This window comes from Lynx rufus, unplaced genomic scaffold (genome assembly GCF_022079265.1).
Source record: "Lynx rufus isolate CCGP_SWC_20201006 ecotype Redwood Valley unplaced genomic scaffold, mLynRuf1.p SCAF_5, whole genome shotgun sequence".
NCBI classification, from domain to species: domain Eukaryota; kingdom Metazoa; phylum Chordata; class Mammalia; order Carnivora; family Felidae; genus Lynx; species Lynx rufus.
Window position 1 is genome coordinate 36,329,110 of NW_025814867.1, and position 27,091 is coordinate 36,356,200.

Sequence of the window (27,091 nt, forward strand, 5' to 3'; positions counted from 1 at the left end):
AGTTTTCACATATTCAGTTCTTTCATCAGATTTATCAAGGTATATATAATAAAACTCACCCTTTGTTAATTGCATGATTCAATGAGTTTTAGCAAATGTATAAGGTACTGTAACTACTATAATCAAGCTATAGAACCTTTTTTAATCCCAAGAATTCCTCTGTGCCCTTTGCAGTTGGTTCTTCTCTCCTCCACTACCTCTTGGTAATCACTGATCTCATTTCTATTCTTCTAGTTTTGCCTTTTCCAAAAAGTTATAAAAAAGAAATGTCAAAAAATAAAAGCCTTTTGTCCCTGACTTTAAAGTTAGCATAATGCTTTTGAGATTGATCCATGTTGGTGCTTTTTATTGCAAGATAGTAATAATTCATTATACCGATACGCCATAACTTGTTTATCCTTCTTCAGTTGATAGACATATTGGTTTTTTCCAGTTTGAGTTTATTAAGAGTACAGCTACCGTGGGGCTTCTGGCTGGTCAGTTGGGTAAGCATCTGACTCTTGATTTCCGCTCAGGTCATGATCCCATGGTTCGTGAGATTGAGCCCTACGTTGGGCTGCACACTGACAGTGCAGGGCCAGCCTTTAGTGATTTAGCCATTAATAAATAGATCTACATCTGTTATATGTCTATTGTATCTCATTGTGATTCTAATTTGCATTTCCCTGATAAATGATTTTGAAAAACCTTTGTATGTTTATTTGCATCGATCTGGTGAAGCGTCTTTTCCAGTCTTTTGAGTTGTTTTTATCATTGAGTTGTGTTTCTGAATATAAGCACTTTATCAGATACGTGTTTTGCAAATACTTTTGCAAAATATTTGCAAAAGACAGACTGTTGCTTATCTTTTCATTTTTTCAATGTTTATGTATTTATTTTTGAGAGAGAGCAAGAGCAAGTGGGGGAGGGACAAAGAAAGAGAGGGAAACAGAATCCCAAGCAGGCTCTGCCCTGCCAGCAGAGCCTGACATAGGGCTTAAACTCACGAACCCGCAAATTCACGAACCGTGAGATCATGACCTGAGTCAAAATCAAGAGGCAGATGTTCATTAACTGACTTAGCCACCCAGTCATCCCTTGTCTGTTCATTTTCTTAACAGTTTCTTTAAAAGAGTGGGAATTTTTAATTTTGGTAGTCCAGTTTATCAATCTTTTTCTTCTAAAAAAATTTTTTTTAACGTTTATTTTGAGAGAGAGAGAGACACAGAGCAGGAATGGGGGAGGGGCAGAGAGAGGGGGAGATACAGAATCCGAAGCATGCTCTAGGCTCTGAGCTGTCAGCACAGCACAGAGCCATATGCAGGGCTTGAACCCACAAACTATAAGATCATGACCTGAGCCGAAGTCAGCCACTTAACCAACTGAGCCACCCAGGCGCCCCTATCAATTTTTTTCTTTTATGATTTATGCTTTTTTGTTGTTATCTAAGAAACCTGTGCCTAGCCCAAAGTGAAAAGAATTTTTCTCCAAGTGTTTTCTTCTGGAAGCTTTACAGTTTGATGTTTTACATCTAGGTCTATGATTCATTCTGAGTTAATTTTTTAAATATAGTATGAGGTAAGAGTCCAATTTTATTTTACATATGGATGTTCTCAAATTTTTAAGTTGTTGTATTTTTCACTTTTATCTCATAAAATTTGTTCTGGTTTTATTTCCTTGATGGCATGTACTATTACATCAATATAAAATGCCATATTTTCTTAAATTTTATTTGTAGTGATATTATTGCCATGCCTCTGTTTTTTATTATGTGTTATATATATGTATGTGTGAGTGTGTGTGTATATGTATATATATGGATAGATGGATGTAAATAAACATACAAAGGCTTTTCAGAGTCATTTATCAGGGAAATGTGAATTAAAATCACCATGAAAATATATATATATGTGTATATATGAAAATAAATATATATATATATTTAATTCTAGAGGTAGAATTGTTTAGTGTATTTCTGTGGTGGGCTGATTTTCTTTTTCTTCCTTTAATGCCCATTTTGGAGGTCCAGGTTACCTCTGATTTGGTCTGCTTTTCTCTTTGACTGCGGTAAGAGCTCTCCTGAGTGATTTTCATCTGGTTAAAAGCAATTCTCAGGGTTTCACTAAGTACTTATTAATGCTTTAATTATGTCCCACTCTTCCATTTAAAAAGAATAATTATTCATCCTATCTCAAATTCCTTTAAAAAGTTTGAATGATGTCATTTGTTAAGAGCTTTATTATTTATCCAGTTTTTATGTTTAAATTAGATTCTTATGTAAGCCTGCCTACCTGGTACAGATTTCTACATGTGGGCCTAAAATTACTGATTTTGAGATTCACATGTAATTTTTTTTGTAGATAAGACACTTCTGAATATTTGAATATTTAAAATAGGAAATGTATGATTAACCATCAATGGTTAATTTTTATTGCTCTGAAGACAATTTCTCCGAAGTTTTGAAAGATAGGATAGGAGTTTGAGAGAGAATACTCAAATAGTGATCTAGGTTTCAACAGAGCCACGAGTAATATTTGGGCAAGGAGCACCAAAGAAACCCTTAGAAAAGTATTTCAAACTATGATGTGACTTACCAGTAAATTTTAGTAACAATATCCACCATTGGGAGTCTTCTTTAATTATTTTTGCTAGGTAAATATTAAGTTCAGTTCTTTTTATTTTTATTTTTTTTTAAGTTTATTTTTGAGAGAGAGCACGCACATGCGCATGAGTAGGACAAGGGCAGAGGATGGAGAAAGAATCCCAAACAGGCTACGCACTGTCTGTGCAGAGCCCCATGTGAGGTTCTATCCATGAGAGGCTTGAACTTAGGAACCATAAGGTCATGACCTGAGCCAAAATCAGGAGTCGGACACTTACCTGACTGAGCCACCCAAGTGCCCCTAACTCAGTTCTTTTTAGCTACTAATGGTGTTTATATGCAGTCAAATAAATGAAACATTAAAATAGTTTAATCTTCTAAAATAAAAAATCGTACATTTTAGTGCCTTGATGAAGCCCCCAGTTGCCCACTCATTTTACAGTCTAAATGTGTATACTAAGTAGATTTGTTCTTTTCATTTTTTCCCAGATGTGGTGGTACAGTAGGAGCTATTCTGACATGTCCACTGGAAGTTGTAAAAACACGGCTGCAATCATCTTCTGTGACACTTTACATCTCTGAAGTTCAGTTGAACACCATGGCTGGAGCCAGTGTCAACCGAGTAGTGTCTCCTGGACCTCTCCATTGCCTAAAGTGAGAGCACAGTATTCATGAATCTGTTTTTTTAGTCTGTTTACCTTAGTGATGCCCCTGTGTTTTGTTCATTTATATTCTGCCACATTTAAAAAGGTTTTTTACAAACTTAATAACAGAGCTACTCAATTATATTCATCAGAAATGATCATCCCTAATGGAGAAGAATAGTTAATTGGATAATATAAAATGTAATATTATTTCCAAATCATGTGTATTTGGAATATTTTTCTACATTTATCCTGGATTTATTTTCTAAAGCTATTATAGGTATTCTATTTTGGATTATTTATTTATCTTTGAAATGTGATAGTGTTAAATGCTAACTCTTTGTGTATGTGCTTTTAATTTTCCAAGTACTGACATACTGACACAAGTAAGTACATCCAATTAATGGCAGTCTGTGATTTTTCTATAACCTAAACATAACTGAGATTTAAAGCAGGATTCTACTGATTTTAACAGACCGTTCACTGTTCGCTTGAAATTTTTTGGTGGTTTGAAAAAGATTTGTTTTTACATTTTACCATACTTCATTATGTTGCGAATTAGATTTGAAATTTCAAAACTACTGAAATTAGGTTTTACGTGTTCAGACTTAGGTATGTAACTCGTATCTGCCTTATCAGGTCACTTGGGACATGATCTGTTTGAACTTAGTTCAGTAGTGTTTATTTTGTGGTAGTAAATAAACTCATACTGTGTGTTTACCGTGGTTACCAAAAGATTTCATCAGTCTTTTCTTTTTAAACTTATCTAATTATGTGGGTAGGTAGATTAAAATTGCTACCAATTAATGAAAGTTACAAATATCTGATGAGTAATAGTATTATCCTGATTAGTAATATCTTGATTAAAAATAGAATATTTTATCTGCTAATAATAGGTTATTTAAATGTCATGATTTTGCCTTTATTACCATTGATTATCTCTCCTAAACTTCTTCCTTTGACCTTTGTAACAGTACTGTATTTTTTGTCTTCTTTTTCAGTGGTTTTGCTTTCTCTGATTTTCCTCAGCATTAGGAATCCCTCTCTGCTTCATTTTAATTTCTGTTTTTCAGGACCTCTTATAAGAGCTAATTTAACATGTTTCACCTATCCTCAGTGTTGAGGTGACTTCCAAGTCTGCATTCTCTGCCTTAACATCTCTTTACTCTCATTCCCATTGTTTCCCTGTTCAGGCTCTGTCCCAGTCAGTCTGATTCATGGCTGCTTTTTTTTTCCTAACATCTTTATTTGAGGAATAATTCACATACCATAAAATTCACCCATGTAAAGTGTAAAATTCATTGTTAATATATTGACAGAGTTGTGCCAGTATCATCACCTTCTAAATTTTGAACGTTTTCATCATTCATCACCAAAAGAAAGCCTTATCTTGTTAGCAGTCACTTCTCATTTTCCCTCTCTTCTCTCCCCCTATCCTCTATCCCTAGGCAACTCCTAACCTACTTTCTGTCACTGTACATTTGCTTTATCTACTCATTAGTTGATAGACATTAGGTTGTATCCACTTTGGGGGTATTATGAATAGAGCTATTATAGACATACACATTTTTATTTTGAGGGGATATACTAGGAGTGGAATTGGTGGGTCATATGATGACTTTATGTTTCACATTTTGAGGAACTGTCACACAGTTTTCTAGAGTGGCTGTATCATTTTACATTCCCACCACCAGTGAGTGAGATTTTCAATTTCTGCATTGTTTTACTGTCTTTTTATATTAAAACCATCCTAGTGAGTGAAGTGTTTCATTGCTTCTTAACCAGCAACTTTAGGGATCCCCTGCTGGGCTCCCTTAGTTTCCTAGGTAGCTCATGGATGAACTTCAAGAGCTCAATAAATTACATGAAATTGTTTGCAAAATTGTGAGTGTTAGCAAATGTGTATTTTTTTAAAAGAACATTTACTACCTTCCTTAATTTCTCAAGGGGATTTATGATACAGAAAGGGCTAACAAGCATTTAATCTTTAAAATGTGCTCTATAATTTGTTATTTTTAACTCTGCTTCTGTCTAATCTAGTTTTATCAAAAGGGGTTCCGTATCACCTGTGTCAGTCGTCTGAAGGCATGGTAAAATGCAAATTACTGAGCATTGTCCTATACCTATTGAATCAGAATACTTGGAGGGTGAGATCAGAGCAATTTGTGTGTTTTGGGGGATTTTGTGGGTGGTTTTTTTAGATTTTTTTTTTTTAATTTCAAGTTAGTTAACATATTGTGTAATAATGATTTCAGGAATAAAATTTAGTGATTCATCACTTATGTATAACACCCATGCTGAAATTGGCATTTTAAAAAACACTCCATCAGTAATCAATATTAAGATTTATCAAGTGCTTACTGGGAGCCAGGTGCTCTTTTAAGCACTTTATATATTAATTTACTTATTCCTCACAGTAACCCAAAAAAAGAGTACTGTTTTTCTCTGTTTACTGCTGCTGTAAATAAAGATAAAAGACATTACTTTATGTTCTTATAACTAGTCATTTACCAAAACTGGGCTTCATATTAAGAAGTCTGGGCCCATAATTCAGGCCTTTATTGAACCATTATACTCAACTGCCTTTTAAGAAATTATTCTTCTGTGTATAGGTGGTTGAGAACCACTGCCCTAGCCTATTAACTCTAAGTTAAAATAAGTTAAAATAGCTATTCTCTTTGTTTCTTCTCACTTTCAAAACTTAATACCTCACCCTCAGAAAGGATTCCTCTTCCTTTCCCTGCTGGGCATATTAATCTAGCTTGTATAGCATTTGCTTATTAATATAGTCTGTTGAATGGTTTCAGTATAATTCTTTTTTCCACAACTGGTTATCAAATTTCTCAGTGGCAGGTGCCTTACCTTCTTTCTATCTACTTACTCTGCTCAGTTTTTATGCAGTAAGTATTCAATATAGTAAATGTTAAATGAATAGAGAGAGAAGTGGTAACAGGCTAACCATTTTAGTACCCTAAAGGAGGTTAGGGTGACAAATTTTGACAGCATTTCACAGGAATGGTTGTATGAGATAATGTTGCAGTACTGAGAGAATTGTCTGATACCAAGAAAGGACCCCAAATACTAGATGGGGAGCTGCATTTCTAATTGGGAATTGAATTTGCCGGTAAAGATGGTAAAATGGAGGATATCGAAGATCATAGTAGCATGATCATATGAAAATAAATGTAGAAATTATACTCTAGTCTTTAAAAGTTTTAGGAAAGAATCTGATTGGAGTTCCTTTTGCTATCATTTATCAGTTTGTGCTGTGTCAGGAAAAACAGATGTTCACAAGTAAGAAAAACTGACCAGAAAAGCACAACATCATAGTAGAAACGTATGGGTTTAAAAGTCTAAGTTTGCTATACAGATAAAGTACTAGACTTTGAAAGACATTTCCTTTCTAAATAACATTTTTCTCTTTCAGGGTGATCTTGGAAAAAGAGGGGCCTCGTTCCTTGTTCAGAGGATTAGGCCCCAATTTAGTGGGGGTGGCCCCTTCCAGGTAAAAATAATTTTTTTAAGTTAAGCAAAATTGTGGCAGTCTTTCTTGTTTCAAGCTTAATGACAGAAGATGCTGAAGAGAAGTCAAGGTGGTAAGGATAAAGCACTAGGGTGTAAAGAACAGACATCTGTAACCATCCAAAAAGATGGGCAGTTTGCACCATGTGGAGGTCATTGGGAAGCAGTTTTTGTACCAAGTTTCAAAAGGCAAAAACCAAACTAAAGGAACCAGCAGTGAGAAGAATACCTAGAACTCTAGAACTAACCCTGTTTTTTGGATTCTAGGACAAGCTAAACAGGTAGAATGGTTTCATTGCCTATTAAAGAAACCAAAAAGGCCTTAATACATTAGTCATTTTTCTCTGCGGTCCTTTTGTCTTAGACTTTCTTCTTCCATGATAGAATACTGTAGAGTTCACATTCAGAATGAAAATGCAGATCTAACTCTCTGTATCCCATGTACTAGGTCCATGTCTTATTATTTATTGGGTTTCAGGTTTTTATGGGCTCTTTTCTCTCTTAAAAAACTATACTAAAAATTTTACCCTTACTGTAGAAATTTAAAAAAATGTATAGCATAAAGCTTGACATTCCATCTTAAACATATCACCTCTTGTGCCGTATGCCTTCCTGCAGATGCTTACTCTTTACAATAACTATCGTTAAAACAGTTTGGTGTATAGTCTTCTGTTAATTTTTCTGGCTTATCGTGTATGTAAAATGTATAATATGTATACTTTTCACCATTTACATTAATTTTTTTCTTTTATAAATTTACTTATTTAAATTCAGGTTGGTTAATATACAGTATAGTATTGGTTTCAGGAGTAGAACCCAGTGATTCGTCACTTAGGTACAACACCCAGTACTCATCCCAACAAGTGCCCTCCTTTTTTTTTTTTTTTTTTTTTTTAATTTTTTTTTGAATGTTTATTTATTTTTGAGAGAGACAGAGACAGAATGTGAGTGGGTTAGGGGCAGAGAGGCAGACACAGAATCCAAAGCAGGCTCTAGGCTCCAAGCTGTCAGCACAGAGCCCGACATGGGGCTCCAACTCACGAGCTGTGAGATCATGACCTAAGCCAGAGTCGGACGCTCAACCAGTTGAGCCACCCAGGTGCCCCAAGTGCCCTCCTTAATGCTCATCACGAGTCTAGCCCATATCCCCCACCCACCTCCCCTCCAGCAACCCTCAGTTTGTTCTGCATTTAAGAGTCTCTTATGGTTTGCCTCCCTCTCTGTTTTTGTCTTATTTTTCTTTCCCTTCCTCTGTGTTCATCTATATTAATTTAATCATATTAAAAGTAGTTCATGAAATTTGCCTTGAAGCTTTTTCCATTGGAAATCATGTAGGTTTTTTTTTTAAATTGCATAGTATGGCTATTCTGTCATTAATAAGTATTCCCTTACTGATAAAACTTTTAGATTTATCAGATTTCCACATTTTTTTCTGTTAAACAGTGGTTTTGTCAACATAGCTGTACTTTTATCTTTGAGTATCTAAGCAAGTGTATTTCTTTATGATATTTACTTAAAAGTTAAAATTTCTATATAAAAGAACATAGGCCTATTGTAAATTAATATTGTTCAACTGCCTTCTAAAAAGTTATCTCATATTTTTATTCTCAAGTAGTGAATTAGTTGCTCATTATCCATATACTACTCATGTTGGCAACTATTCATGTCTTTTAATACTTGCTAAAGAGACCAAACGTGATTTTCACTGTTTTGATATACATTTGTTTAATTTTTGGTATAGTCACACCATCATTCTTATAATTATTTGCCATTTGTATATCACTTCCATGAATTACCTGTATATATTCTTTGCCTGTCTTCTCATTAAGAGGTCTTTTTTCTTTTTTCTTATTCATTGCTAGGAATGCATTGTATATACTCTTCACAATTCATCATCATTAAATGTATTTTTTTTCTTACTCCTGAAGTAGAATGTTTTTGTTTTGTTTTTGAGAGAGAGAGAGCACAAGTAGGGGAGACAGGGAGAGAGGGCATCTTAGACTGGCTTGATCCCATGACTCTGGGATCATGACCTGAGCTAAAATCATGAGTCAGACGCTCAACTGATGGAGCCACCCAGGCACCTCAGCATGTTTCATTTTAAATTATATTAATTTCCATTTTTCTTCAGCACATTAAAAAAGGCACAACAGTGAGACTCTGGCTCTTGTACTTGTTTGCATATTATGTTCCTTATTAGACAGATAATCAGGATTGTTGGGAAATAATAGGATATTTGATACAGCAAGCAGGTAATTCAGAGCCTGGAAAGCAAAACAATGAGGAAGTAGTTGAGATGCATAAAGTCATAGTCAATAAGTTAATGGGAAATATTTACAGATTTAATGAAATGTTTACAAACATTAAAAAATATGACATGATAGGGCTGATTTCTTTGGAATTGTGTCTATTTAAGGATACTGTGATCTACTCTGTGTATAATGTAGATTAGAATATACCACAGTATCTCAAATTTGTTTAATATATTTTGATTAATTGGGTCAGTTCTACAACCCTCTCCTCACTTAAAAAATGTTATATATATATATACGATATATTGTATCTTAATAGTTTATATTAATATAAACTAATTATATTACATATTTAACAATATTTTTTTAAGTGCTCATGCCATATTTACTTAACTCAAGTGTCTTTAATTAAGCTTTACCATTACATAAGCCTTCCAGCCTTACGTGTTTTCCCAATATCAAAATCTTCTACAAATACTTTTTATTTCAGTTGCTGTGAAAGTATTGGGGCTGGGGTAATGAGTGTCTTTTTGTTAGAGGATGCTTTGCATTTGATTAACTTTACATCAAAGTTTGTCTTTTTCTTTCTTTCTTTTTTTTTTTTTAATTTTATTTTGAGAGAGAGAGCATGCAAGTTGGGGAGGGACAGAGAGAATCACAAGCAGGCTCTGTACCACTGGTATGGAGCCTGATGTGGGGCTCGAACCCATGGACTGAGATCATGACCTGAGCCGAAACCAAGAGTTGGACACTTAACCAACTGAGCCACCAGTCGCCCCAGAAGTTTGTCTTTTTCTTAATGAGTCATTGTAAGAAGTACTTCAGGATCTTCACAGAAAAAATACAGAAATTATAGAAATAATATAGAAATTAACCTGAGGTTATGTGAGACTTGGCTAAGACTTTGTTTTTAGATTTCTGTAAAATTATAAAGATTAATTTACTTGTCATTTAAATCTTATGAATTTAAGCAACATGCTTGTTGATAAAATTTAAATCTTTATTTTAGAGCAATATACTTTGCTGCTTATTCAAACTGCAAGGAAAAGTTGAATGATATATTTGATCCGGATTCTACCCAGGTACACATGATTTCTGCTGCAATGGCAGGTATGAATATCTAATATTAAAAGGCAAAAAAGTTTCCAAAAGCTAGAGACTTAATACTGAATTACGATGAATTTACATTGTACATTTGTACTTTTAAGACAATGTTCTCTTCATTGATTAGCATCTACAAGCATAATTCTTAAATTTATTAGTATATAGTAAATTTCATCAGGAGGTATACGTAAAATCTGATACCAGTTGGCATTTTTGTAATTAGGTTTGTGATAGCATACAGGTAATATAATATTTACATTGTCTTGTGTAGTCCACTGTATATTTAGTGATCATTTTTAACAGTTTAAAGAATCCAACCATAATTACATATAAATAAGTTATGGAGCTGTAATTTACTCTTCTCTCCTCAATTTCTGTTAGTGCCTTTTCCCTTTTTGCTGCATGTTTTGGCTTCTGTCTGAAATGTGCCGGCAGTTCTTGGTAAAGTATTCATTTTGTCCTGTGCTCAAATGCTGAAGTTTTTGTGATGTATTATTGATAACTAAGAGTCACTAATTTATGTATTTTGAAATATATGTTTAGCACTCCATATAAATCACACTAGATAGCACTTGAAATTTAGGCAACGGCTATGTGTACATGCCTGCTGTAGAAATGTTTTCCAGGGACTCTTCTATCATTATTATTGGGTATATATGATTCTGAATCAAAGCAGCTAGTTCTGGGCCTCTGCACTGCCTTAAAGATAAACTAGGAGATTGATTTGACTAGTCTGGTTTTGGAATCATTTGTTGCAATGCGTGTTAGACAAAGCCACGACCTTTGTTTGGTTCATTCTCTGCAGTTTTCTGAGATTTATTGCGTATTTAACCATAACTCATGTTTCCAAATTATACTATGACTTTATTAAGCAGATTATGACTACTTTCATCAACTGTTGAGCAGTAAATGGAGTGTCAATTACGTGTTTAATGAGTGCTTTAAACTGTTAACCATTTTCTGTTTAGAAATAAATTGGATCAATTTGAACCACATACTTTAACAAACTAAGTGTAAGTTGGAAATAACTAATTTCTGAAAGGTCAATAGCCGTAATAATCTACCATATACTTTACAATTATTCTCAAGTCTTTTTATACTCGGTAATTGTTGACTGACTTGTTGAAGTTTTAAAGCTGGAAGGAAAAACCTTAGAGGTCAAGGTAGTAAACTACTCTTATTTACCCATGAGGAGAGATCTTGGGCAAGTTACACAGTTTGTATGAACCTCTCTTACCTTATCCTAGGGAAGTAGATTGCGCTACAAAGATTTGGATTTTGAGAATTAGTTCTTTAATACCATAGAGATCATCTAGTTACAACCAGAATTTTTTTTAATGTATTTTTTTATAGATGTTGAATATGAATAGAAATGATTTTCCCTCTACAAATTTGAGTGGTATAAGGTAAAAGTTAGTGGCTAATTTCAAATTATACAACCACTGTATTAGGATCTTTAAGAATGTATTTCTGGATTACCAGTGTTTATGTTTTTGTTTTTTAAACCCAGAAAATTATTAAAGAAATGTTAATCTTTCTTTTTTTTGTTTTGTTTTGGAAGACTTGAAGTCAAGAAAGTAGATGAGTGGTCATTTTTATTTGAGGATAGTTGTTATATATTCAGTGGTGCAAATTTAGGGTTTCAGAATATCTTGATTCCCAATGGAACATCTTTTTTCATTAGGATAGCTCATCAGAATTTATTACTATTTTTGTATCATGTTGCAAAGAATTTCAGTGGATTTGTCATTTTGTACTTTTTTCTCAAATGTGTACAAATGTCAACTCATAGTTTTATATCTTTACGTTGATATGATTTTCCAACTTAAATTCCTTGAGTTTTTGTAAATTGATGGTCCTATTGTTCAGAGATTATTACACTATATACTTATTGTGTAATTTGCAAATACTTCTTCCATTTGTTTACAGTTACATTTTTCTGAGAATTGTGCTTTCAGAGCTTCCTCGCACTATTCATGAGCATTAACACTTAGCTTCGCAGTTTTTATACATAACTACATGGTTGGTGAAACTGAATGGTCCCTGTGCAGACTCATTAAGGGAGCCTTTTGCCCCCTTCATTCTTGAAATAATCTAGATCAGATTGCTTTGGTTTTTCCTCAGCATTACTTTTAGAAGTCTTCTAAATATGAATTGGGGGTACAAAGTGCTTAGAGGCAGTCATGTGAAAAATTGTTTTTTAACTGGCTATTAAAAAAAATGCTAACCTTGTCATGTTAGTATCAAAAAGTGCACTAAAATAGACTGTAATGATATTGCCTGCAAGATTTTGCCACATCAAACAAAACATTAAGGATTTACTAGTAGACCTTGTATGTAATTTTTATTCCAGGTAGCCTGTTGATTTTGTATTTTATCCTCATGAACTCAGGTGTTCAGATAGTAAAACTTTTTTCTCAAAATGACAGTTAATTTAAGGTGGATCTTATTCTGGCTTTAGTGTTTCAAGAGAAGACTATAGGAATTTATAAACCTAAATCTGGAGGTATAAATTAAAAAATTATTTCCAATTGGAAGGCTATTTAATCAAATTAAGTATTGTTGAGTCTTTATGTTTTACCTGTTTTTTTTTTCCCTTCCCTACATGTAACCTTTATCAGATTGAGAGTATTTATTTCGTTGAGGTTATTTGTATGTTTTTGTTTAAATGAACTTGCTTATCTCTATGAATATCCCTAGACACAAGTATGCATACAAAAAATAGTATTGTTTCTTTACAGTGATTCCTAATTTTCAAAAGTTTTTATCTGGAATGTATATGCTTTTCTATACAACATTACAGATTTAAATGAAAAGAATTCTGATTTTTATTAGATTAGATATTCAAACATTATCACTATATTTTTAAAATACTAGTAATGTAATCATTTGTCATTTATAGCCTACCTTATGGGTCTTATTTGCTTTTATTTAGCATTCACTGTTATTTTTCAAGATACATCTTTCTATCTGACTTAGTTTATTACTAAAGATTAAGTTTTACTCATTACAAAGAAATTTTGTCTTGCCTATATAAAATATATTTTTTAATATTTTTCCATGGCAGTTTATTCAGCCAAATGGATATTTAGACAGATGTTTTGTGTGTTTGTATGTAAACATTCTTCCTGTTTTTTGTTTTGTAGAACACAAGAAATTAAATATAAAATAATCCAAAATATTCCATAAAAATGGATGTGCAATATTATTGGCCATAGTGCAAAGGTGAAAGGTATTATTCTAGCAACATATGCTTTATTTTATTTTAAAAAATTATAAATTATTACAAAATGTTACTTGAATATTCTGGGTTTTTTTTTAAGATTTACTAAGCAAAAAGGATTTACTAAGTAAGCTGATGGTTAAAGTATAGAAAATTGTGATTTCACCTCTGATGGTAGATAACTATGATTAGAAAATGGGATATGATAATCCCTTCTAAATATTTTCTTAGATTCCCCATTGACAAGGTTAGCATTTTTTTTCTTTAAGGCAAAATTCATCTTTTAGGTAAGTATTTGGACTCTGAAACTGCTGCAGATGGCAGAATTTTCAGTACTCGGTGCATTTTTTTAAAAAAATTTATGGCCCATTCTGATATTCCTTTTTGTTTTTTAACTTAAAATTTTCAAAAAAGTTAGATCTCACAGTAAATATTTCTGAAATCCTTCCAATGGGATTCATTTTGTACACATGTTTCTGATGAGGTCACTGCTTGTTGTTATGATACAGAAAAGCCTGTGTCTATTTTAGGCATTTACTGTACATTTCTCCCGAGAAAAGAGTGAGATCGTGTCATCTCATGCTCCCCATCCGCAGGTCACTTCCTGTAGAAATATGGACTAACTTAAACCTCGTGAGTACTGATCTGAGCATCTCTTGCAGCCTCTAGTTTTAAGAAACACACCCTGGGAATTTATGATAGCTATGGAATTAATAGAAGGCGGGAAGAACTTTTATTTCCTGAATTTGTGTGTGCGTTCTGAGTATTTTATAAAACTTTAATTCTGATCCCTTTATACTATTCCTTCTAGAAGGAAGAATGGGGTAATTTTTCAGTCATCGTGTAATAAAAGCCTGGGGTCTTCAGCTTGGCCATAATAGCCTTGACCTCCAAAGAATTTGATGACAGTATTTAAGATAAACATAGTTGTAAAGGTATACCATCCTACAGCTTTCAGGAAAAATAATAGTTCTCTTTGCTTAGCATAACATATTTTAAAAGTCTAATACAGTGCTCTCTATTCTCTTGTCTGTTGATACTTACTAGCTTTCTACTTCCTTGCAAAAATAATCTATCTACGTTACTTTCCAATAAATGCAGGTTAAGAATATGTGGGATCTAAGCTGTTTTAGTTTTAATTGGGTTTTTTTTTCTTATAATTTTAATGTATTTTTCTTAGAAGGTTAGGTGGGCTTTGTTCTTACAGAACTTGATGAAATAAAAAGTACAGAAAATGCAATACTACAGGTATCACTCACTTAATGAAATAGACATTTTCAGCAAGTTTCCTATAAGCAGGATTTCTCTTAATCTGGTTTACATTATCAAATGGAGTGTTAGATGAAGCAGAACTCTAAAAGTTGCATTTTGAAAATTTTAAACATTTTTCTAATAACATTCTAACTGTACTACTATACATACTAACTATAACAGTATGGCCATTACATTGCCACTTTGCTTTAACTGACTAGAGCAATATTAATTCTTATTATCTTACAAGTAGATCCTTCAGATACCTCTTAATGTTTAACAGGTACTCAGAATATTAATATGAACTAGCATATTACCAAAATTTCACAAAATTTAAATGCCAAAATAAAAAACTACAGTAAATATCTAAACATCAGGGATTATTCCCAGTATCTTTGTCTTAGAAGTAGGAAGATCTGTTTAGCTTTGGCTGTTGGCGAACTTCAAATTGCCCTACCATGTATAATTCTAAGTTGGTGACAGATTTTTGTTTCTTCCCACTTCTTTCATTTCTTGAATTAATAGACTATGTTTTTATAGATTTAATTAGCCTCATATCTAGTTAGTTTAATAAAGTGTGGTTAAGAGAATGTAATAGCATCAAATTCCAGGACGAGAATTTTAACTATGGTAAGACCAATAGCTAAAAAGCTGTGCATTATGCCTAGATTCTGTCTAATGGTTCGCCAGCATTTAGGCTAGTGTCTTTATTAAGATCTGGCTTTTTATTGGGGGACTTGAGCCAGAACAACTCTAGTTAAAGCACAAGTTACTGATAGTAGCAGTTATAGAGGGATAAGATGGCAGCACTCTCTTACCTGAATTTTAATGTGTCCTGTTCTATAGATCAATTTGTATCTGGAAATGAATTTTAGTTAAGTGAGAAATACCTGTTGTTTGCGCCCTATCATTGTTCATTAGTGTGTACAGAATAATTTAAAATTTTATTCACTGATATTTAAAAATTAATTTCTAGTAATAATTAAATGCAGCATTTTAAAGTTTACATATGGTATTTTTTTCAGCTTTTAATTGAGGAATTTTGTGACTTGGGAGAGTATCAAGTTTGGGTACTAAGTTTATTTTTTAAAATACAACTAATATTAAAAAAACTTTGCTCATATTTACAAATAAAGTGTAATAGATTGAATGAGATTTTTACCTAGACAGGTAAAAGTTTGGCATAAGGATTCCCAGTTTTAGGCTTTCAAAATTTAATGAAAAGCAAATATTTTTTCTTAATTTCCACAGGATAATTAATAAAGGATATTGTGAATAATGCAGAATATTTTGTTGCCTTGTGCAGCTTTGTGGGCTTTTACTAATAAACCCCCTAATATTGCTATACAGATATTTAGCTAATAATAACTATTTAAGTTAAAAAACAAAGAATCAATCAATTTAGGGGTATGGCCAGAATACTGTCAGGTGCACATTTACTTTAAAATATAATTTGAATGTATTTAGTTTGAGTTTTTCACTTCGGAAAATGAGAGTCAAGAAAAGAAAAAAAAATTCTTTTAACTTTATTCTCCTTTAAGCTGGAACATGCACGAAAAATCTTTCCAGAATATTTAAACTGATCTAACAGCGTCATATTTTTCTTCTCTTTTCCTTTTCTAAGAATTTATATATGAAAAGAAACTCTTATTTATTAAAAATACTCCTGACAGCTGGTCCAACACTTTAAATTTTTATTATTTTAATACTGGCACATAGAAAATTGTTTCCATACTAGTTTTATACATATGTATGCAGTATTAAAAGCACTAAAGAGAAATGGAGACTATAGAACTATTAGAAAATTGGGCAAGTTATCAAACCAAATTTCTATTCCATTTATCATGTTTTATAAATAGATTCAATTTTAAGCATCTTTTTGTGAGACATCTGGCTATTTCTACGGTGTTAAAACAGTGGATTAAGGGAATAACGTTTGAGTTAGCTAACTGTCTGACATTATGGTAGGGAAAAGAACCTATGAGACTAAATACTACTTTGTACAATTTAGTAAAATTATTTTGCATTTTAGGTATACCCATAGTAACTTCAAAAGCCAAGGAAGGATAATGATTGGTTCTGCAGTATATGTTAACTTAGAAACCAAAATTATTTTTAAGTGCACCCCAGCATTTTTCTTTCTGAATTCACTTTACTCACATTAAATGTGCTGGTTATATTCCACCTTTCTAAAAGCTAGTTGATAGTATTAAAACAGTTAAGATCCTTAGACATTTCTGCATGTAAGTTTCACTGGATTTAAAGGCCAGTTGAATAAATCTAGCTTGATAGAAGTAGTTCTGTGAGGTTTCTGTAGTGATCTTCAGTGTTCACAAGCAATAGATCAAAGCCCTGTTTTATAAAGATGAAGCAATCTTCATAAATTCCTGTTTTCAAGATGACATTTCATGGGCTATTTTTCAGTAACAGTAGGAAGATAGCAAGTAAAAGATATGCAATAGTCTAGAGACCCTGTTCCAGAAATGTTAATTTACTAACTAGAATGAGCCATCTTAGGTGGCCACCCTCTGCACTGATAATATATAGTACTTAAGTTTTAAAGTAAGTTAGAACTACCTTCTACTCTGAGTTTCTCTCTTAAGTGTCTATAAGTGAGAGGGAAGTTTCAGTTTGTTACTTTTCGAACTTTTGAGTTTTTGTATGTGTTTAAGTGGATGAAAAATAGATCTTTTCCTATTAACCCTAACAGAAACCTTACTTCTGTGATACCATTATTTTAACAGTATTAGTAAGCATATGTTTATATAAAGCATTCATAAGGGCAAACAACAGTCCTGTTATACAGCCCCATTAAGATCATATATAGTAAATGCTGGCCTTTAGGTAGAATCCACTTTTAAGATAGGGAATTGTGATTTAAGGATATCAAGTAGCTGTTGTAGAGCTTGCATGCTAAAAAGCCCTAGAATATACCAAATTTCTATTAGGTTTGTCTGTAAACATGGGGTTTTAAATTTAGCGTAGAGTGTAGATGGGTGCCCCAGAGAATATTCTGAATATGGTGGGAGAGGAATTTATATATAATCAGAATTTGCTCTTAAAAGAATTTTTTAGTTACGGTCAGAATTTGAGAATGTAGATTGGAAATAAACTACAAACGTTCATGATTATATGGGTTTGTAAAATAAAAGTGTAAAGTATACATCACTTAATAGTTTAAATATTTATTATGCATTTTCTTTAATATAGATTTATATACTATTTAAAACCTTTAACTTAATAGTTCTTCATTTTTACCAGAGTTCATTTTAAACATGTTTGTTTAGGTTTTACTGCAATCACAGCGACCAACCCCATTTGGCTTGTAAAGACTCGGTTACAGCTCGATGCAAGGTATGTTAATTCATTAAAACAAAATTAAAGTTGGTTTCAACTAATTTTTTCCTATAAATTTATATGTGAGATTTCAGTGCCATGTATCTAACTATGTTTTTCCCTTTTTTGGCTGCTGAATTTGTTTTTTTGTTTGGTTTTTGATACTTGGGTCTGCCATCAGAAGCAAAAGATATATATATATAATAGTTGGCAATATGACACTTGCTAAGGAAGAATGTAGATTATGTGTTTCTATTTATGTATTTATTTATTTGCTTGCTTGCTTATTTCCTTATTATTTTATTTCTTGAGAGTGCACCTGAGAGCAGGAGAGAGGCAGAGGGAGAGAGAGGATCTTAAGCAGGCTCCACGCCTAACGCAGGGTTTGATCTCACGACCCTGAGATCATGACCTAGCTGAAATCAAGAGTCAGGAGCTCAACTAACTGAGCCACCCAGGTGCCCCTATGTGTTGTGTTTTTAAATAAAAGGAAAAGAATATATATTAATCTAGGCCAAGCAGTGATAGTTTCACTACATGAATGATTATAATCAACCACCCAACAGTTAACCGACAGGATCAACTGGTCTAGACTGAATCTTTGAGGAGCATTGCTCAAATTTAGTAGCCTTATGTACAGAGAGGCCTGGCATGGGATTTAGCTCTCATATATTCATAGACTTGATCTGTTACCACTGACCACTTTATGGTAGCACAGTTCATTCATTTGATCTATGTTGAGCAGATACTGCTGTGTTCTAGGGATATACCAAGAGACATTGGGGACCAACGTTAGGTGGAATAGTTAGGGAATGTTGTTTTGAGCCCATTTTTAAGCAGAGGCAGTGGTCTATGCAAACCTCATAGGTCTTGAGGTTAGGGCCTCTGGTATGTTCTGGGAACTGAGCAAAGGCCAGAAGCAGTGCAGTTTAGAGTCTTGCCATGTCAATTCCTGTTGGCCTTTAGTATGGACGATAGGAAAAATAATACTTTTATGGAGAGATGATCCTATTGGTGTATTATAATAATAATAATGAGACTTTTGAAACTTTGAGCCTTTCTGAAGTAGACTATAACAAATTTCCACCTTTTTTACATTTTATGGCATGGGAAAGTAGTGTTATATCTCATAGACTATAAATAAAACTGATCTGAGAAATCATTAATAATTATGCCTGCTTAAATATCTGTTGTTTACATTTTATCATGTTGAACTGTATGCTATTTGGAGACTTGAAATAGCTCTAATTCTTGTTTCATCTGAATAATTTTTAATGAAATCCTAAATGGTGAAGCAAAACTCAAAGTTTATTTCTTTTTTTTTTAACGTTTATTTATTTTTGAGACAGAGAGAGACAGAGTGAGAGTGGGGGAGGGGCAGAGAGAGAGGGAGACACAGAATCCGAAACAGGCTCCAGGCTCTGAGCTGTCAGCACAGAGCCCGATGCGGGGCTCGAACCCACAAACTGTGAGATAATGACCTGAGCCGAAGTCGGACGCTTAACCGACTGAGCCACCCAGGCGCCCCTCAAAGTTTATTTCTTAAAGCTAAGAGATCTGAAAAGTAGTGGCAGCTAAAACAACCCAAAGGTTAAAGAAATGTGAGATGCCGGTCCATATTATACTACTATAAGCTACCAGGGGTATACTGCAGGATGTTATAAGGTGGATCTGTAGGGGGTCCTGAGAAAAGAATGGCTTAAAACTCTTTATTATTTTTTTCACTTCTAATTTTAACGCACAACAGCACAAGTTCTTAGGCTTGGGAGTGGTGAGGAATGGGGTGGGTTTGGGGTAATAGTGAAAGTCTGGTTTGAGGATGCTCATTTATAACTGAGATCAAGAACAGGGCCGATGTGTTTGTATATTACCCTTTGGACTTGTAGCATTTTAACTTTTTGTGAAGAAGTCTCTGATGGCAGAAACTGATTACAATTGGTTGTATGGATCACTCAACTGAGAAAGTATTCATACAGTGTCATTAGTTGAGGACAGTCATTAGCTCTAAACAATAATTAGTTCATAAAACTGGAGGAATCTGTAGGTTATCAGGTGGGTATCTTAATTGTGTTTTTATTTTATGTCTGAAACAGGCTGTATTAATTTATAAATAGGTAAATTTTCTATTTTTTTCCCTGTAGGTAGCATTTAAACCCATTTCTTATAGGTAAGGTTTTATTGGGAGAATCATAGTATAAAGTAATATTTTTACAGACTCAAAATTGTGTATGTGTAAGAGTAAATGCTGTGCCATTAAGTAGCACTAAGGAAGTTTTATTGGACACAGTACTCAATAACTACTTGATAACTATAGAGATCCTCATTTACTTTTCACCATGATACTGGCTGTTGCCTTAAAAGGATCATAGGAAATTTGACTTTAATTCACATAGTCATTTTTAGGGAAGAACTGAGTGGGTTTGGAAGAATCCCTCAGACGTACAGATACTAGATTAATTGTACTTGCTTTATGATACACTGTCATCACTGGTGTCTCAATCACTCTTTTATGTTATTAAGTCCGAAGAAATCTTCTCATTTGAACTGGATTCAATGTGATGTGACGGTTTGTTTTATCTTGAGCTGCAGTCACAGCGTATTTGGACTAAAGGATTTTGTTGCTTATCCCTACAATACAAACTTCAATGAGCACATGAAACTAAAGATTTAATATACTGTATTTTGCATTTGTAAAAGAAAGTATTTACATGTTACCCATCTAATATGACACAGTTCAGGCAGAAGAATAGGAAATCTAAAATGAATGTTTTAAAATTTTGGTTTCACTTCTTCATGAGTTACAGGGGATCATTCTGTACTGGAGTGGCAGATTTCGTCTATACTTTATTTACCTTATTTAAAAACCTATACTACTTTATTAATAAGATTTTTCCTTTTTGCTTTTCAGGAACCGTGGGGAAAAACGAATGGGCGCTTTTGAATGTATTCGTAAAGTGTATCAGACAGATGGACTTAAAGGATTTTATAGGGGCATGTCTGCTTCATATGCTGGCATATCAGAGACTGTTATCCATTTTGTTATTTATGAAAGTATTAAGCAAAAACTACTGGAATATAAGATTGCTTCTACAATGGAAAATGATGAAGAGTCTGTAAAAGAAGCATCAGATTTTGTGGGAATGATGCTAGCTGCTGCCACCTCAAAAACTTGTGCCACAACTATAGCATATCCACATGGTAAGAGGTGTTTGAGTTTATAGGAGTAAAATTCTATTAATTTAGAAATTTTCCCGTGTCAGCCAATGGCCCACTTATTAGCACATTTATAATTTTATTGAATTCCAGTAAAACAATACATGGTTTCCTAGGAGTTCATCATAATGGGATTAAATCTGTAAGTAACAGTTTTAATAGGTCAGTATATATTATAGTAGCATGGTGGTGATTTAGCATAGGCTTTGGATAGTCACATTTCAGCCCAGAGTCGTTCAGATTATAGCCAGGTGACTTTTGGGAAAGTTTCTTTAAATTAAAACTATGGATACGGTTATGGTATGCTAGATACTTTATATACATTAGTGCTAACCTACAAGAAAATTTCTGTGAAGTACTTAACCATCTCTGTTGAAGTCTAAGCATGCTAATACATACCCAGAATTTGTCTTTATTTTCAAATGGGAAACAAGAAATGTTAAGATTGAGTTGTCCAAGGTCACACAGCTTACTCAGATCACATACCTTTTTTTTAGTCGAGGAGCCCAAATTTGAAATCGGGTCTGTAATCCCAAAGGCCAGCCTATTTTACATTATTTCATGTTGGCAAATAAGTATATATGATTTATTTCTCTCTGAAGTTTTACAGTATTAGCGTATTTCATTAATAGATAACAAAATTACTTAAGAATTCGTCTTGCAATGTGCTGAGGGTTTGGGGTTTTTTTTATAATTTTTATTGTTTTGTTTAAAGGTAGCCTTTGATTTTGTTGTTTGGGGTTTGTTTTGCTTCAGGATTATTTTTGTTCATTTATTTTTGAGAGAGAGAGAGATTGAGCTTGAGCTTGAGCAAGGGAGGGGCAGAGAGAGAGAGAGACACAGAATCCAAAGCAGGCTCTAGGCTCTGAGCTGTCAGAACGCATGAGCTATGAGATCATGACCTGAGCTGAAGTAGGACGCTTAACCGACTGAGCCACCCAGGTGCCCTTTTAAGGTGTTATTTTTTAAGTAATCTCTGTATCCAGTATGGGGCTGGAACTCACAACCCCAAGATCAAGAATTGCATGCTCCACTGACTGACCCAGCCTGGCACCCCCGCTTTGGCATTTTAATCTAAATGCTTCACTCTTGTTACACTGATGAGCATTTAGCTTCACCCTTGTGAAGCTAAAGCCCTGTAATTAAAGCTGTATTAAGATAAATGAAACAGGGGCGCCTGGGTGGCGCAGTCGGTTAGGCGTCCGACTTCAGCCAGGTCACGATCTCGCGGTCCGTGAGTTCGAGCCCCGCGTCGGGCTCTGGGCGGATGGCTCAGAGCCTGGAGCCTGTTTCCGATTCTGTGTCTCCCTCTCTCTCTGCCCCTCCCCCGTTCATGCTCTGTCTCTCTCTGTCGCAAAAATAAATAAACGTTGAAAAAAAATTTAAAAAAAAAAAAAAAAAGATAAATGAAACAGGGCTATGAGTAAAATGAGAATTTTACTCGTAAGATGTAATTTACGAGTAAAACCAAGTCTAACCAATTTGCACTGTGAAGTTCTCTCAGTTTCCTGAGGGAAGTTCCTAACTTCTTTAAGAGATGTCAAAAGAGGACAGTATCAGCATTGTTTAGGTTCTGGCTCCTATGGGATGCCTAGAACCATGGCCTGCTAAGGTGAGAGACAGAATTTTAGAATTGTAAGCACGCTGTTCCTTCCAGTGAGATGACGTCACTACAAGAAGAGGTAATTTATAAATAGTATTTTGGAGTGGAATATGTAAATGGCATTAATTTTTAAGAGAGGACACAAGAGATTTCAGATATTAACATTTGCAGTGAAAATGTCTCTAGGCCATTTCCCTCAGGCCCATCAGGAGTAGTGTGTTGGAAAAACAGACTCTTCGGTAGAGAGCTCTGAATTCTTGTCCCAGCCTCTCAACTGACTAAAACCTCTCAGCAGTCCTGATTCCTCATCTTTCAAAACTAAGAAATACGGACTAACTATACGTAATCTTTTAGATTTCTTAGAGCTCTAAAACTTCACAATTTTTGCTTAGTTGCTTCCCAGATGGAACCTTTCAGCTGATTGGCTAGTATTTTGAACATATCCAGCCTCATGAACATGAAATTTCATGTTGGCATTTGTGGACCAAATAGATTAGTTGTGGTGAATAGATTAGTTGTTCTATTTTTTCATTGTAGGGTCCACTTAAAATCTTTTCTGTCACTATATCTTTGTGTATTCGTCCTTGATACCACCTACATTCCTTTTCCTGTCTCTTTACCTTATTACAAAATCTATTCTCCCCTTTGTCTATATTAGTATACAACGGATACTTTTGTTTTATTCTTTTACCATTAAGGAACCTGTTATAATTACCACTTACTACTAGTGATTTTAGCCAGCTGACTTAGAAGTTTGGTGTTACTGGGGCGCCTGGGTGGCTCAGTTGGTTGGGCGTCCGACTTGGACTCAGGTCATGATCTCACGGTCTGTGAGTTTGAGCCCCGCGTCAGGCTCTGTGCTGACAGCTCAGAGCCTGGAGCCTGCTTCAGGCTCTGTGTCTCCTTCTCTCTCTGCCTCTCTGCCTCTTACGCTCTGTCTCTGTCTCTCTCAAAAATAAATAAACATTAAAAAAAAAATTTTTTTTTTAAATAAAAAAAGTTTGGTGTTACTGTAATATAACCAGTTTCAATCAGTTACGCATTAAAAATCACTCCTTATCCGAAGTGTACACTTAAAAGACTGGTAAATGGGATATGCTCAGCATTAGGAGGGTATAAAGATATCACTAATGTTTTAAAATGACTTTTTCTCCCCTAAACAGAAGTCGTAAGAACAAGACTACGTGAAGAGGGAACAAAATATAGATCTTTTTTTCAGACACTGTCTTTGGTTGTTCAAGAAGAAGGTTATGGGTCTCTTTACCGTGGTCTAACAACTCATCTGGTGAGACAGATTCCAAACACAGCCATTATGATGGCCACCTATGAATTAGTGGTCTACCTTCTCAATGGATAGCAACTTCAGGCTGCTGTATACTATGAAGAGGGAAGACCAAAAGATGACAGTGGACCATGCAGTATCGAAGCCAGCATGGTGGACAGAAGAAAATAGTTTGGGAACATGTAACTATGCCTAAGGGAAAGTTTGGTTGAAGGAATTAAAGTAATCATAATAACCGCATTACTTGGTCTTTTCAGTAATGTGAAAAAAACCTAGGCTGCCCAAGAAAAAGCCTTTAGAAGCACTACTTCCTCCAAATTGCCATTTTCTCTACCATGTCCATGGGACATAGTTGCATTTTGTTGATTTATGGCACAATATAGTGTTTATTCCATGAGCACTTTTTCAGTCTTCTAATAAAGCCATCCATAATTATATAAATATTGTAACTATCCAAAGATAGTATTGACAGTCATAAATGTCTTACCTCTGGCTTCTGTGTAATTTCTGTAAAATTGTAAAATAACAATAAGTGAGAGCCTTAGTATTGTTTTCACATTTCCTTGAGAGGATCTGGAGTATTTTAAAGTTAATTATTTGGCATTATTCATCACTAGTTTTGACAGCTAATGAAATAGTATCTAAATATCTTGCGTATTTTTAGCTTTAAAATGTTTTGGTTTCCACTGCTAACAGGAACATGATGTTTAGCAAAATGTGGACACTTAAATTGTTTGTTAACATATCAAACTCAGTGGTAATAGTTTGGGACAGAAAAAACCAGTAAAATGTTGATTCTTGGCCATTTCAATAACTTGAGCGTGTCCTCCGATCTTTTCTATCTTTATGATACGTGAATGACTTCAGTTGTCTTTTCAGTGGTTTATTAGTTAGGGACTTAAATTATCATCTATCATACCTAGGTATTATTTTCTTAAAGTGGAAAAAATTTACCACTTCTGAATCTTTCTCCATTAGGAATTTGAACCTTTGAATTATTTCCAGATGATCAATATAAATTGCATTTATTTTGTAGAGAAAATGGTAATTTTCAGCTTTGCTATAATAGGTTTTTTTTTTTAAGGTGGTATTATAAATATCTGGGGCAGTATAAACATCGAAGAGGGGCCCTTTGCCATCTGATCGAACAGGTGGTGATCCTAATTGACTTACAATTTTGTAAATGAACAAACTGCTTTTGACAAGAAATGTATGCTATCCTAATTTCTTGAATGGTAAATCATAGAAAGATTCAAGTTAATTCAGATTCAGTGCGCTAACAGGATATAGCTTTTACATTTTGCTGTTGAGTTCACCTGTACCTCTTAATACTTAAATGTATTATATGTATGGCCTTTATGAAGATGTTTGCTATAATTCTGTTAAGAGACTTTGCTAATGGATGTTGCTATACTGGTGTATAAAACATCTACAATTAAACTCCAGTGTGGTACTCATTTCAGTATAGATGAACTGTACATTTTGTGCAATGGCTTTATCTTAAGAATGACTCTTTGTGAATGCACTTTGTGGCCTTTTTTGGGGGGGTGGTGGTGGGGTGAGAGTAACAGAGAATTCCACTTTAGGATTATTTTTTTTTAAACATTGGTCATGTATTAGGCAGAAACAGTGTTCAACAAAACATTTTTCTGGGTTTTAGATACAGTGTTTTGGAGATCTTTAATAACATAAATGTTTTACATATTCTATGTATGCTCTAGTGCCCCTAACATAGAAAATTGTAGCACGTCATTGCAGGCTTACTCTGTTGTCACCAATGAAACACAGTGCCCTCTTAAATTCCTCACCTTCTTAACTCATTATAATCAAAAGTAACTGGATGTTTTTGAGGTGCTTTGATTGGAATTTAAAAATATTCCAATCTCTTTGGAGACCAAAGGCAATTTCAGTTTCATTACCTTTGGGATTATTCATACCTTTTATGGTGACTTTTAGCTTTGACATTTATTGTGAGAAACATGCCAAAAAAAAAAAAAAAAAGCAACCCAATAATAGGGGGTTCTAACTTAAATCTGTAGAGAAAGTCTCAATCTAGAGTGTTTGCCTTTTCAGGTGCCACTTATACTGCCTAATACAGTGCCATTTGCCTTGTGAAGATGCATAAACATTAGTTGTGCTGAATGTAGGACAGACATTCTCCCTAATCTTAATGATCTCAGTACACCACAGATGATTAAGAATGATCTGAAAACCAGCAGCTAAGGAACATCTTCTTATTTAGCTGTAGCAAATTCATAATAAGTGTCCTTCAAGGATGAACATGTATTCTATTCTGGTTTGTATTTAGCAAGTAAAACTTATGTTGACCTTTAGTGCATTATATTCTGCTATAGAGTATTCTCTATGTACTGGAAGACAAGATGTTAGAGTCTTTTTTACTCTTTTTTTTTTTTTAATGTTTTTATTTATTTTTTTGAGAGAGAGATTTACAGAGTGTGAGCAGGGGAGGAGCAGAGAGAGAGGAAGACACAGAATCTGAGGCAGGCTCCAGGCTCCCAGCTGTCAGCACAGAGCCCAACACGGGGCTCGAACCCACGAACCGTGAGATCATGACCTGAGCCAAAGTCGGACGCTCAACCGACTGAGCCACCCAGGCGCCCCAGATCTTAGAGTCTTAGACTTTGTTTCTTTGTACAACAACTGGAAAGGAGCAATGAAGCTTTTTTTTTTTTTTTTTTCCCAAAGCACAATCTGCCATAGTTTACTTTATGTGTGATAGAGATAATTTAAAAAAAAAGACTATATATAAAAGTTGTGTATAAATTTTGTCTCTGAAACGTTTCTTTGGAGATTTTTTAATTGATGCAAATGTTTAAAAAATGCATACTTAAAGGATTGGTTTTTTTTTTTTTTTAACTTTTCATCTATTTTTTATCAGATGAATTTTATTTCTAGCATAGAGATAGGCAGCACTCTTCAGACTGGTCTGTACTTTTATTATGCAGTCTTCTCAGAAAATTGAATTGAACTTATTCACGTTAAAGAAGTAGATACTGAAAGATATGCTCATAGAGCAGCAGATAGAACTTTGGTACCTGTAGCACATAGACAGGTTGCTA

At 34.0% G+C, this 27,091-nt stretch overlaps 1 protein-coding gene across 1 annotated transcript in view; it reads left to right on the forward strand.

Moving 5' to 3' along the window:
* SLC25A36 (solute carrier family 25 member 36) overlaps positions 1-26,478 on the forward strand; it is a 37,830-nt gene extending 11,352 nt beyond the window's left edge. Inside the window, exons 2-7 of the mRNA XM_047099585.1 lie at positions 3,071-3,235; positions 6,653-6,730; positions 10,009-10,109; positions 17,865-17,931; positions 20,822-21,111; positions 23,893-26,478. Of these exons, the coding sequence (XP_046955541.1) occupies positions 3,071-3,235; positions 6,653-6,730; positions 10,009-10,109; positions 17,865-17,931; positions 20,822-21,111; positions 23,893-24,086 (895 nt within the window). The 3' untranslated portion in view covers positions 24,087-26,478. The remainder of the gene's footprint in view (positions 1-3,070; positions 3,236-6,652; positions 6,731-10,008; positions 10,110-17,864; positions 17,932-20,821; positions 21,112-23,892) is intronic.
* Positions 26,479-27,091: the final 613 nt, after the last annotated feature.